General features: G+C 40.9%; 1 protein-coding gene across 1 annotated transcript in view; it reads left to right on the top strand.

Moving 5' to 3' along the window:
- anos1b (anosmin 1b) overlaps positions 1 to 12499 on the top strand; it is a 135415-nt gene extending 122916 nt beyond the window's left edge. The window contains exons 11-14 of the mRNA XM_048604656.1: positions 6226 to 6397; positions 8037 to 8275; positions 11334 to 11476; positions 11837 to 12499. Coding sequence (XP_048460613.1) covers positions 6226 to 6397; positions 8037 to 8275; positions 11334 to 11474 — 552 coding nt within the window. The 3' untranslated portion in view covers positions 11475 to 11476; positions 11837 to 12499. The remainder of the gene's footprint in view (positions 1 to 6225; positions 6398 to 8036; positions 8276 to 11333; positions 11477 to 11836) is intronic.
- The last annotated feature ends 2064 nt before the right edge of the window (positions 12500 to 14563 follow it).

Below are 14563 nucleotides of genomic sequence, written 5' to 3'. Positions count from 1 at the left end.
CCGCCTGTAGGAAATAGCATTGAAAATATTCAGGTTGGAGCTTGGTGACCATGGAAATTATTCAGCTTGGAGCTTGGTAACCAGTGGCGTTCCAGGGATCTGTTCTGGAACCTCTGCTCTTTGTGATCTTTATAAATGACTAGGATGAGGAAGTGGAGGGGTGGATTAGTAAGTTTGCTGATGACACAAGGGTTGGTGAAGTTGTGGATAGTGTGGAGGGCTGTTGTAGGTTGCAATGGGACATTGACAAGATGCCGAAGTGGGCAAAGAAGTGGCAGATGGAATTCAACCCAGAAAAGTGTGAAGTGATTCATTTTGGAAGGTCGAATGTGAATGCAGAATACAGGGTTAATGGCAGGATTCTTGGCAGTGTGGAGGAACAGAGGGATCTTGGGGTCCACATCCATAAATCCCTCAAAGTTGCCACTCAAGTTGATAGGGTTGTTAAGATGGTGTATAGTATGTTGGCTTTCATTGGCAAGGTGATTGAGTTTAAGAGCCGCGAGGTTATGCTGCAGCTCTATAAAATCCTGGTTAGACCACACTTGGAATATTGTGTTCAGTTCTGATTGCCTCATTATAGGAAAGATGTGGCAGCGTCAGAGAGGGTGTAGAGGAGATTTACCTGGAAGCTGCCTGGACTGGAGGGCAGGTCTTATGAGGAAAGGTTGAGGGAGCTAGGGCTTTTCTCATTGGAGTGAAGAACGATGAGAGGTGACTTAATAGAGGTGTACAAGATGATGACAGGCATAGATAGAGTGGATAGCCAGATACATTTTCCCAGGGCGGAAATGACTATCATGAGGAGGCATAATTTTAAGGTGATTGGAGGAAGGTAGAGGGGAGATGTCAGAGGTAGATTCTTCACACAGAGAGTGGTGGGTGTGTGGAATGCGCTGCCAGCGGTGGTAGTGGAGTCAGATATATTAGGGACATTTAAGCAACTCTTGGATAGGCACAAGAATGACAGTAAAATGTAGGGTATGCAGCTGTTCCCGATATGGCCTCCTCTACATCGGGGAAACCAAGCGGAGGCTTGGAGACCGCTTTGTGGAGCACCTACGCTCGGTTCGTGACAAACGAAAACACCTCCCAGTCGTGAACCACTTCAAATCCCCCTCAAACTCCTTGGATGACATGTCCATTCTGGGCCTCCTCCAGTGTCACGACGATGCCACCCGAAGGCTGGAGGAACAGCACCTCATATTCCACCTCGGAACCCTGCAGCCCAATGGTCTAAATGTGGACTTTACAAGCTTCAAAATCTCCCCAACCCCGACCTCATCCCAAGACCAGCCCATCTTGCCCCACCTCCTTGACCTGTCCGTCTTTTCTCCCACCTATCCGCTCCTCCCACTTCACTGACCAAACCCCACCCCCACTTCCTACCTACTAGCCTCATCCCCACCTCCGTGACCTGTCTTTCTTCCTTCACACCTACCCACCACTCCCTCCTCACTGACCAACCCCCATCCCAACTCTCTACCTAAACTGACCCGTACTGGCTTCATTCCCGCCTCCTTGACCTGTCCGTCTTCTCTCCACCTATCTGCTCCTCTATCCACCTTCTATCATCGCGTCCCCCCTCTCTATTTATTTCAGATCCCCCTTCCCCTCCCCCATTTCTGAAGCTTTCCTGCTCCTCTGATGCTGCCTGGGCTGCTGTGTTCATCCAGCTCCACACTTTGTTATCTCAGACTCCAGCATCGGCAGTTCCTACTATCTCTGGGTATGCAGGGTAGTTTGATCTTAGAGTAGGATAATAGGTCGGCACAACATCGTGGGTCGAAGGGCCTGTTCTGTGCTGTACTAGTCTAAGTTCTATATCGCCAATCTATTTAAAGTATGCTTCCACACTTCAATGCTGCACCTCAGGGTACAACAGCAACTATCATTACAATACTGTGGCAAGGAAACTATGCATTCAGGGTCACACAGCCAGATCATCAATTGGACCAGACTTCATATCTGGGTTTTTTGCTGTTATGGTGCTTATTCACTCTGAGCCTATCTGGATCCTCACAGAATCCTGCCATTGGATTACCTTAAATGCCTTGCCTTTTCTGTGTTTTTGTGCTTTTCCCTCTCAACAAGAGATGCCAGGCTCACAGTATTGCTGCACGACTTTGTCGTTTAGCACAGACACAAACTAGGAAGCTTGTCATGGTTATCGGTGGGCTAAGTCAAGTCAACAAAGACAGCCTTCAGTCATCAGTTCTGGCAGAGTAAGCCAAGGGCACACCTCCAGGATCTTGGAGACAGTCAGTTAGCTGCTTGGAGCAGTCAGAGTCAGGATGCTGTTCATTAAAGGAATAACGAGCTGAATGTCAGGGGGTCCACCACCAATCTGGACTCTTTCCAGCCTACTATGGGCTGCCTTTTCCTCCTGGAAGGAGAGACAGGTATGAAGGCAGATGGAAGATGGTAGAACTGATGTTACTTTAGGTGCAAGTGGTGTTGGTGCGAGGTGGGGGGTGGTGTTGCCACAAGCGAGTGAGTAGCCAGTGCAAGACAACGTGTGGTGTCAGGGTTTGAAGTGAGTGACAGTGAGTGGGGAGATGTCACAGGCAATTGTGAGCATAGTAGATCATGAGCCTTCTTGGGAGGTTAATACTGTACCAAAAATTGAGGGTGAGTGTGAGGTATTGAAGAGAAGATGGTGGCACTTACACGAGAAGAATGCAGAAGGACACTGACCTACTTACATTGCTGGACATTGGTCCAGACAGCTGAGACTGCACTGACCTGGGGGACAACCTGAGACTAGGCTGGCATGATCTGGTGTCTTGATCACCACTGTCATCTCTCTGGGAGAAGGACATCCCACCTCTGCACCACTTCATCCACGGGGACCACCAAGGGCCTTGCTCACAAAGTGGGGTGCCAAGCTTTACTTGTCTGCCACATCTGATGTCACAAATTGTGCTGGACAGCTCAGAACACACAGAGGTGGCACCTGGGTTGTTGGTAATTTCTGGGTTTTTTTTCACTGAAGGACCCTGGGCATCATTGGCTAGCTGGCATTTATTGCCCATTCCTAGCTGCTCTTGAACTGAATGGCTTGCTAAGCTATTTCAGAGGGCAGTTGAGAGTCCATCACATTGCTGTGCATCTAGAGTCACGTATAGACAGACCAGGTGATGATCGCAAATTTCCTTTGGTGAACCAGATGGGCTTTTCTGACAATCAATAGTTTCATGGCCATCAGATTCTTAATTCCTGACTATTTTTTAAAATTGAATTCAAATTCCACGAGCTGCTGTGTTGGGATTTGAAGCTGGGTCCCCAGAACATTAACTGAGTTTCTGTCTGGCAATAATACTACTAGGCTATCACCTGCCTCATTGGTATATCTTGGCATTTGTGAATGGGAACAGTCTGTGGTAAGCTGGGACTAGAATCTGATGAGGGGAGTGCCATTGGTGTGGAGTAGGTAGTTAATGAGACAAGTTTGACAAGATTGGGTCAAAATCCTACAACTAGTGGCATTGTAGGTCCAACTACAGCACGTGGACTGGAGCAGTCCAAGAACGTAGCTCACCATCACCTTCTCAAGGGCAACTAGGGACGGACAATAAATGCTGGCCTAGCCAGTGACACCCACATTCTCTGAGTTAATCAAAGAAAAGATACAGTGAGTGATCCTGCTAAGTGTCAATCCTTCCAAAAATCTTGATGAAACAGACTCTTAGCCAAAAGAACCTAAGATTTAGCCTCACAAGAGACTTATTTAATAAACACTTTACTATGGCTTCATCTTGCTATAAGCCTGCAAGACGCTTGCCTTCATTGCTCAGACCTTTGAGTATAGGGGTTGGGATGTCATGTTGAGGTTGTGCAGGACTTTGGTGAGGTCTCTTCTGGAGTACAGTGTGTAATTCTGGTCACCCTGTTATAGGAAGGAATATTATAAAGGTGGAGAGGGTTCAGAAAAGATTTACTTGCTCTCCCATGCACACGCGCACGCACACTTGCTCTGCCACACACGCACGCACACTTGCTCTCCCACACGCGCACGCACACTCGTTCTGCCATACGCGCACGCGCACTCACACTCGCTCTCACACACACATGCACGCACGCACATGTGAATCTCTGTGGGTGAATTTGCATTTGCAGATACATTTTGTTTTGTTCAAAAAGCACACAATTTATAGACAGTCAGTGTGGCACTTTATAAATTCCTAGTTTAGAAATAAAACCAGTCTAACTCCAAACCAAAACACAAACAGGTTCTAAACAAGGCATCACATCTAACATGCATTGTCTGATCTAAAATGTCACCTCTTCTTTACACTGATTAAACCTTTAGTTCTCTCAGGACAGTGACTTCAAAGGAATTCGGGATTTACATATACATATTAATCAATTAAAACCTTCTAACTGATTAAAGATTTAACAGCATCTTAGATTTGTTTAGAACATCCTCATCAGTGGTGTGACCCCTTGATCTTTTACTTATAAATTCTGTGTCTGATACTACCTTTCTCACTAACACCTGATGAAGGAGGAAGACTCGGAAAGCTTGTGTTTTCGAATGAACCTGTTTTACTATAACCTGGTGTCATGTGATTTCTGACCAATTCCTGGGATGGCAGGACTGACCTATGGAGAGAGACTGTTTCGGTTTGGACTGTATTCTCTGGATTTTAGAAGAATATTCGGGGGAGGTGATAAACTCGTAGAATTTTATAAAATTCTCACAGGACCAGAGAGGGTAAATGCAGGAAGGATATTTCTGATGGTGGGGAGTCAAGAACCAGAGGTCATACTTTAGGGATACAAGGTAAACCATTTAATACTGAGATGAGGAGAAGGAATGGTGAGTCTGTGGAATTCTCTGCAATTAGAAAGTAGCTGTGGTCAAAACATGAAATGTTTCAATAAGGAGTTGGATGTGGTCCTGAAAGCTAAATGAATCAAAGGGGATACAGAGAAAGCAGGAACAGAGTATTGAGTTGGATGATCCGCCATGGTTATAGTGAACGGTGGAGCAGGCTTGAAGGGCCGAATGACCTCTCCTGCACCTATTTTCTGTTTCTGTGTTAAGGGTGACTGCTTCAGGTATGTTCAGATTTCTATTGGTTTTCTATCCTTTTCCATCCAACATATTTAGCTCACTCTCTTCCCTTACCATCCCCAGAAATATGCTTTATTCAGTAGGAGGATTGGTTGTTTGGTGCTTCATTGGCAGTGGTCATTGGCAAAGAGAAAGGGAGATGTTGCAGGTCATTTTTCTGATTTACGTTGGACCCTTCTGCCACTGATTCCTTCCCCAAGAACTCAAAAAAATCAAACTGCCCAGTGGTCCAGCTATGAATCAATAATTCTTTCCCAATCCAATCAAAAAAAGGACTGCTTTTCACTTTATGGAGCTGAAGGAACACAGCAGGCCAGGCAGCATCAGGGGAGCAGGAAAGCTGACGTTTCGGGTCGGGAAGTGAAGGAAATGTCAATTTTCCTGCTCCTCTAACGCTGCCTGGCCTGCTGTGTTCCTCCAGCTCCACACTGTGTTATCTCAGACTCCAGCATCGGCAGTTCTTGCTATCTCTGCTTTTCACTTTTGAAGTTTATGCTATCTGAATCTGTAACCAGGTTAAAGTGGTCAGAATAAAAATGAATCTGAAGATGTTTTTAATAGTATGAACTTTATAAACTTGTAGTTTGAGTCCAACTACTATGATGTGATGCCTAAAACACATTTTAAAACAATTTAAAGCAATGGCTACTGTTTGTAAGAGATTGTTACTGCAACAGTTTTGAACACATACATTCTTTGCAGTTGATTTGTTGGAAAGAAAAACAATATAATTTTTAGATAAATTAAATGTTGATTACAACAGCTTTACATTCCTAGCATTTTGGATGTCCTTTAAACTCACTAATCCTTTGTCTCTAAATTTCATAACTCAAGTCACTTTATCATTTGACACATTGCTTGATGCAGCCTTTAAACACACAAATATGGTTCTTTTTCTAGAAAGCCAAATGTCAGAGTAACGTGCAGTTGGGATCACCTGTGCATTTGAAATAATTGAAGCTAACAATTAATATATGAGAAGCATAACAATGTAGCTAGAGCAAGGACTACTTTTGTTACATTACCTGGGTTATTGATTAGGTATGGGCCAGCTTTATTCATTGCTTTTCTTTGTGCCCATTGTTCAATTTAACTAGGAAAACAGGGCATTATTCTTCACCTTGCAACTTATTTCCTCCCTTCAGGGCACACACTTCGTTATCACTGGTCTCTTATTTGCTTGTGAGTATAAGGTGACTGTGCAACCCATCATTCTCCAGGGACAGCCAAAACAAGCTGTGACCTATGTTACAACTCCTCACTGCAGCAATTCAATTAAAGCCAAAGTCCTGAAACGCCTACTCTGTGCACGTAATGGTGAGTGGAAGTGAAAAATTGTGCATCATGGTAATTGTGTGGCACTTTTTGTCTAAATGTTTTGGTTAAATAGTTTGTTTAATTTTCATACTTTATCTACTGCATATAGCAGATGTCAACTTCTGGCATCAACTTTCCACTGAAAAAATTATTAGGTGAGTTAATGTACCATTTTATGCAGAATCTAAACTCTAACAGTTACAGCAGCTTATTTCCACACATAACAGTACAAAAACAGAGATACCATGACACACTTTGCTGTTTTTAGCCCATTGGATAACTGGGATGTAGTGCAGAGAGGAAAATCTATTGTGACTATTACACACTATTAATAAAGCCAGACAGATTTTATGTTTATTTAAATTTCAACCACCCAGGGACAGTACATTTGCTTTCTGCACTGCAACAAGGTGAATCAATATACTTGAGCACTGTGACAAGAAAATAACCCAACTCTGTTTAGTTTAACTAATTCTCAAAGAACCACCTCTCCAATGAGGAACCGATACATGGTGTTACCAGACCCAGAGCAGAATACAGCCATTCGAATGAATCACTCTACTTTCAGCTTGGTGCACTAGTTTTCACCCAGATTCTTCTAATGTTGCAAATAGAAATGTTGATCTGATCCACATTGTTAAAGGGCAACTTAATGCTATGATTGCATGCTGACTCCTATCAAGTAGCCAGCTATATAAACACTAAGGAGAGGCAAAGAGAACAGGAACAAACCTCAGGATAAATGGAAACATGAAAAGAAAACTCTCGGCCAACTTCACGACCTACCAAATTGTTTGATAGTCAATGTATCCAAATGCACAGTACGTGGTTGGTAAATCAGTGAGAACTGATGTAAGAGAATCAGGGTGAATATATTATTACACATACCAAAGCAAAGCAGCAGCTGTTCAATACCCCAGATTATTCTTTTACTCCATTTTAAAATCAGATTCTTTCATTTTTAGAAATTTTGATTTACCTTGTGTTTCAGTTAATAATTCACTGAATATTGGGGATGATGTCACAGTCCACATCAGATATTTAATGGAGTCAGTATGAGATGATTGACCAAAATCTGAAATTACTCTTCTCATAGCATCATTGGTTTCACCCAAGATTTGATTATTCATAGGGGACATGTTAAGAACGATAATGCATTTTGGAAGCTGGGAACTTTTCAACCAGCTTCAATCTTTGCAAGGACTGTACACTCTACATTTTTGCCTATGGAGCCTTAAAGGCAATGATAAATGGCCTTGCCAACAAATATAAACCACATTAAAATTGTCAATCCATGTGCATCGTATGAAAGTGATGACAGCGCTCAAGATTGATACAGTTATACACAGAGTTCTCATACTCTAAGTAAGTTAATTAATTAGAGGGGAACAAAGGATAGCCTTGTCTGAATGTCATCGTATGCAGCTTCTATTGAGGCTGTTTATCAACAATGGCTTTGTATAGGTATGCTTCTGATGAACTTCAGTTCATTTTTAAGGATTCTTATTCTTTAAATCAACAGTATATCATTCTGATTAAGTAATGTTAAAGTAAATGTAGAAGGAAGTGTATAAATATTTTTACATTGAAATGAGCATGAAAGTAAATGGTACAATTCTCTTTTCTGCCTTGATACCAGGAATTCGCCAGATGTCCAGTCAAACGTCTGAAAAAGTCATGCTGAAAGCAGAGAAACTAACTGCTGCCTTTGTTTCTGAAAATGGTTCTGTCAGTGTAGAGTTTCACTGGCAGGTCTCACAGAATCAACCCCATCAGTTAGTCACTGGGTACCAATTCAACTGGACGGAAATATCCGCTGTTAACAGACCGGTTGTCATACCAGATGTGGTAATTTCCCAAACTCAAGTGTTGCCACCAGTAAGTTAAGAAAAGCATGCTGTGTTCACGTGAATTGTGGTGGAGGAGAAAAAATGGATTCAACTTCTGTATCTACTTGTTGCAAACTTTGTATTTACAAGTTGCTTCTAAATAATAGATTTTATTTTCCAAAATGTTTTTTATAGCATACTGGTAAATTTTATAGCATACTGGTAAACTCTTCAAAAATGGTCTTATGCCTAAAGTCAGCATGAAGTGAGAGAACATGCACCCAAAGATGTCAGCCCAAGACTGAGTCCAACATGTGCCTTATTCATCATTTTCTTAAAACTGGGCAGCAGTGAACATCCATTGGACATCCATTAAATTAACTCAAATTCATCTGGCAGCAAAACAAATGTGGGCCAAATGCAAGCCATGAACAAAAACAGAAGTTACTGGAAAAGCTCAGCAGGTCTGGCAGCATCTGTGAAGAAAAAAATCAGGATTAATGTTTCCGGTCCGGTGACCGGAAGGGTCACCGGACCCGAAACGTTAACTCTGATATTTTCTTCATAGTTGCTGCCAGACCTGCTGAGCTTTTCCAGCAACTTCTGTTTTTGTTCCTGATTTACAGCATCCAAAGTTCTTTTGGTTCATATGCATGCCATGGTGGAGTGGAGTGGGGTGAGGTAGGGTCAAGGCTTTTGCTGTGGAGCAGGCATAGGAATGCTTTTCCTAGATCTGCATTAAAGCAGGTAAAATCCAAACCAAATTGTTGGTTCTCTTTCTTGTGCCTCCAGCAGTCTTTTAAGAACTGGCAGTACAGCCACTGTAAAATCAAACTAACCGAGCAGGGTTCACACATTTATGCTCAACTTTCTAATTTGCTTTTAAAACTATAAAAGTTGACAAATTCAATGCATCTATATCCTGGACATTAAGTAATTTCCGGTTTCTAGTGTGGCAGCTAAATTATCTACTAGGTCTACTGAAAATTCGTCCCTAAAATTATTTAGCTCCCAGAAACACAAACCAATTATCTTTACCACAAAGTATTTAAACTTCTTATTCTATTGCTTTGACAACAAGCTACATCACCTTACTTTACTATATCTAACATTCTTAACAGTTCATTTAGTGAATTTTGACCACATTATAAAAGAAAACCCTGAAGAGCATACCAAATAATTCATCCAGGTAATTCCAGTTTATGAAACTATAGCTATGAAAGAATTTTAAAATACTAGATTTATTTCCACTGAACAAGGATAACTAGAAGGCTTTGTTTTAAATTATAACAATCTTAATAGAATGAATAAGGAAAGATGAATTCCTCTGGTTAGGGAATCAATGAAAAAAGGGTCATCAATGTAATGTTGTCAGAGAGTGAGGAGAACAGTTGGGATAAATTTTGTTACACAGAGAATCTTCGGGCCAGGAATTGCTGTGCAACTTGCGATGGTTTAAGCATAGATTATTGCTTTCTTAAAAGAAAATTGGATGAAGCTCATTGGTTAGGCCACTTTTGGAATGCTGAGATCAATTCTAGTCTCCCTTCTATAGGAAAGATCTTGTGAAACTTGAAAGGATTTAGAAAAGATTTACAAGGATGTTGCTGGGTTTGGGAGATTTGAGCTTTAGGGACAGGCTGAATAGGCTGGGACTATTTTCCCTGGGGCTGAAGAGTAACCTTATAGAGGTTTATTAAATGATGACGGACATGGATGGGGTGAATAACCAATGTCTTTTTACCAGGGAAGGGGAGTCCAAAACCAGAGGGCATAGTTTAAGGTGACTTTTTGCTGAATCCAGAATAGTGCACCAGAACACTTTCCAAATGTGGATGAAGTAAAATTCCACAGTCTTTCCAGAAGCTGTTCTGGAGCAGATGTTGATACAAATCACATTTCCTGTAAGTTGGGTGCCGATCTGTTTTGCAGCCGAACAAATATATTTTGCTGAATGTACAGAATGGACCTGCATGGCCCACATTTGTAAATTAAGCTCCAAATCAGCCAATCTTGGTTATCTGATGTCACAGTCTGGCCAATTGGGAAGATTCTGGCACACATGCTTTAACCGTGCAGGTGCCGATTCCAATATGGGCGTCATGCAAGCTCACTGAAAAGGTGGTGTTGTTGACACTATGTCCCCTACTTAGAAAGCCTTCACCTTGCATAGTGTTGGTTCCAATGGCTCTACATCTTGTCCATAGATGTGATTTATAAATTGTCCTTAAGACTGACTGCTGCCTACCTGCTTCACAAACAGAAGCGGTGGTAATCTTAATTTGGTAACAAGGCACTGTGGAAGTGCATTTACAGAAAAATTACATTGAATCATGGGAAGGTGAGCACCCACAAATTTTTGTTAAGCAAAGCTTTGAGATAGCTGAAGTCATCCCCATGTGTCCCAATTTGTCTACAAACACCCTCTATTTTTTAAAAAAGGTGCAGTTTTTTATTTGACAAAATGTCTTTGCTCTTTCATATTTGAAAAATAATCTGGTTTGGTGAATACTCATTCACATTGTGGGCAAGATCATTTTGCAGCCGTCAGCGCAAGTTTGCCTGTGATTTATTACATTCTGGTGTAGCCTAACTCCACTCTGATTGGTGTGATCACATGACAGGCAAGTACAAAATTGGCTAATCCAGAGTTACCAATCGGAATTTTAGTTTATTACACGCATTTTTCATTTGGATTTCCTGTCATGCAAGCAGGACTGGCTGACAAATTCGCCACAACCAGAGTGTCAGATTATCTGAATTTGACTCATTACGTTTTCACCCAATTGCCCAATTAACTCTTTCCAATCTACAATAACCTCCAGCTACAATCAAAGTAAAGCAAAGGCTGATTCAATGAGCTCACACTGCAGAAACATTCTTAGTTAACTTCAAACTGTAGTCAGATTTTCTGTTGTAATAGCAATCTCTAGTGTTGGAAATTTGTACTGCAAGAGTCTTTAACATGTCAGGAGGATAGTTGGAATCACGCCCAGGTCATGATTGTTTCATGTGTAAACCAGTTGATCCATTTGCCTTGATTACAGTGTTCCTCTTCTGTCACCTATGCAATTGCTCAGTTATGATCTAATTTTGTATATTTACAGGATCAGCCCTTTATTACGATCCTCAATCTTAAGCCTCTGACAACTTATGGGATTCAAGTTCAAGTACTGTCTACAACTGGCAAAGGCCCAGCAACTGTCAAAACATTTCAGACTCCACAGGTTTACACTACAGTCTCATAGAGGTTAGTTATACCATTCCACTCAATTCAGTGTGTTGTATTCTTGTAATGAACACAGATATTGTGCAGTTGAAATAATCTATTTCCAGACTTTATCAAAGATGTGTGGAAGTACGTCATTTCAGGGGTTGTTGATCATCTTATGTATCTAACTCAGTCTGATAATATTGTCCAGTACTTTGTTCCTCTAAATGTCTTTGAAAATTTATTTAGTTTTAACTTAACTGATCAAAGCTTTCTGTGTGTTTCAATGTGGGGACTGATGTTTGATGGTCGATTCCTGTTTTATTTAATCACAGAAGCAAGTATAACTTAACGAGCTACTTTTATATGCTGAGTTTACTTTTTTTTGAATTACTACAGGTGCTAACCAAAACAATCAGTCGAATCTGGTGTCAAGATGCTCACAGTGAGAGTGGAATTTCAACAAAACTTGGAATTATCATGACAGTAACCAAAGCTGTTCGTGTTCTAACAATTGAGCTGTTTATATAACTACTCGGAAGATTGAGCTTTCTGGATTTTCTGCCTCTGCCTTTGTCATTGTGTTTATTGAAATGTATAATTGTTTCATATTTCTTCAATATATACTTGGCATTTATAGTTAAATCTCCAGTATCTCAGAAAATCCTGGATTATTATAATTGAGGAAACAGGCTTGTGGTAATCTTGCTTCCCTTGACATTGAAAACAATCTAGAGACAAACAGAAAACTACTAATTACAATCTGAGCTAAAAGAGAATTCAATATGAATTATGGAAAGACACATCATGGAATGAGTTAAAAATTGATAACTGTCCAAACCACAGGAAATTCAATGCCAAAGACTAGTAGTTGTGGTTACAGGAAAACAGACTTAATAGGCAAAGCTTACAAGTGATGATAATAAATATTTGGAACTTCTTTTACATCCCCCTTTCTGTTAACTAATATCTATCATAAGCCTGTTTTCTTTTTGCATTGTATCAGACTCTCCCTCCCTCAGGAAATGAAATCAATTGAGTATTTAAGCACAGGAAGGCAGTGGGAGGGGAAATTGCAATTTCTGTCTGAAATTCAATAAAACTTATTACATATTAATCTAACATTATATTATACACTGACTAGTTGGAGTTTGTATGTGACGTTTCCATTAGCACAGCAGAACTGAAACAATAATATTCTGCAGGTAATTGATTATCAGTCAGTACTTTGTTTAGTGTGTTTCAGTCACATGTGTATCGGAAAACAAGGTATTAGAAACATCAATAACTCAACTAAGAAGTAGCTTTACACATTTTGTCTGTATACAAATTGGAACCTCTTTTTGAAAGGAATTAGAACACCAGATTCAATTCAATAGATTCATTCTCTGCTTGTGATGAACTTCACTTGAAGAGGGAGCATGTTGGAAAATCCATGTTCTGATATGAACCCCTAACACAGGTCATACTCAGGAGCACAAACAGAAGTTGCTGGAAAAGGTCCGGTGACCCTTCCTCACAACTGGACCCGAAACGTTAACTCCCTGATTTTTTCTTCACAGATGCGGCCAGATCTGCTGAGCTTTTCCAGCAACTTCTGTTTGTGTTCCTGACTTACAGCATCTGCAGTTCTTTCAGTTTTTTTTTAAAACAGATCATATTCACTTTTGTATCCAGATCAACACTGGGGATTAAGTAAGTCTCACAACAGCGGAGGAAGTAGCCCAGTATTTCACACCTAGTTTTGTGGCTACTGGTGAAATATAAACCTTGCAAGTATAATTCTCCTTCTCTGCTTGAACTGCTATCAAGGATTACCTTTTGATGCCACGTCACAACATAATTTCCATTGATCAACATTGGAGGATAACTGCAAGGCACTTCAGTCAAATTTCAAACTAACCTTGCGTGTTTCAAAACTCCACTGCAAGATCAGTTTAGGTGTCGTTACACCACTCTGCATGTATCTCTCAGCCGAACATACCGCAAGGAGGCAAGTGTTCATGCCACTGTCATATGGAAAGGACAAGATAAATGGTTACAAGTATCTAGGTGTACACAGCCAATGCTAACTTTTGATCAGTCTGTGGTCCCATCTTTCAGAAAGTACCATGTAAAGCACAATCTGACTGGAGTAGTTCTAAATAACTTAGTAGCCTGAAGCTTTGTCAAGCATTTCTGTCTCAGAGTTAGGCCTGCATACCTGCCTTTTGGAAGTAAAGTATCACCAAGGGTCTAGGCCCGAAACGTCAGCCTCTCAGCTCCTATGATGCTGCTTGGCCTGCTGTGTTCATCCAGCCCTGCACCTTGTTGTCTTGCACCATCATCCAATGATTTCACTTCTCTCTTCAGATACAGGAGTGGGGATACCAATAGCAGGGCAAGAATCACCTATTAGGCAGTATGATTCTTAACCTGGGTTTCCCTCTCCATGCTCTTGTCAGCTTGGAGGATTCCCATTGGCTTCAATTAGTGCAGGAAAAATAAAACTACTGGCACAAAGTATAATGAAAACATAAATCACAGCAGAAAGGAACACCAAAGGCACAGAAAAATATACCTTTAATTTCGTGAGCTTTTCAAAGAATGGATATCCAAAATTCCATTTGTTTCCAGGCTGGAGACTTTGAGCTTAGCACACCATGTCACAAATGGAGCAGCGGTTGTCTCAAACCCTCTTATATGTTTAAGAAGAAAGTCTTACATTTATATAGTGCCTTTCATGATCTCCAGACATCCTAAAGCATTACACAGCCAAGAAGTCTATGTGCACTGTTGTAATATAATGATACCTCCACATGGGTCCAACTATAAAATGAAGCAGGCCTGACTTCAGGCAGCAGGCGTTCCTCCAGGTAAATACACTCAATCTTTAAATTAGAGTACACTGAATGTTTGTTCCTATATTTTACCATCTCCTATATGGAAAATGGGATAGATTTTCTGCAGAAATTCCCCAACTCCCTGGAGTAACTGCTGTTTATCAGAGATGGAGAACCCTGTTTATCCATTTTTCCTAATCAACCTGTTCAGAGATGTTTTATTTTACAAAAGAGATTTTTTTAATCAACCTGTTCAGAGATGTTATTACACACCCACACAACAGGTGGGACTTGAACTTAGGTC

This window comes from Rhincodon typus, chromosome 13, assembly GCF_021869965.1.
Source record: "Rhincodon typus isolate 14 chromosome 13, sRhiTyp1.1, whole genome shotgun sequence".
NCBI classification, from domain to species: Eukaryota; Metazoa; Chordata; class Chondrichthyes; order Orectolobiformes; family Rhincodontidae; genus Rhincodon; species Rhincodon typus.
The sequence above is the reverse complement of the archived record's forward strand: the minus strand, read 5'-3'. Positions and strand labels throughout refer to the sequence as shown.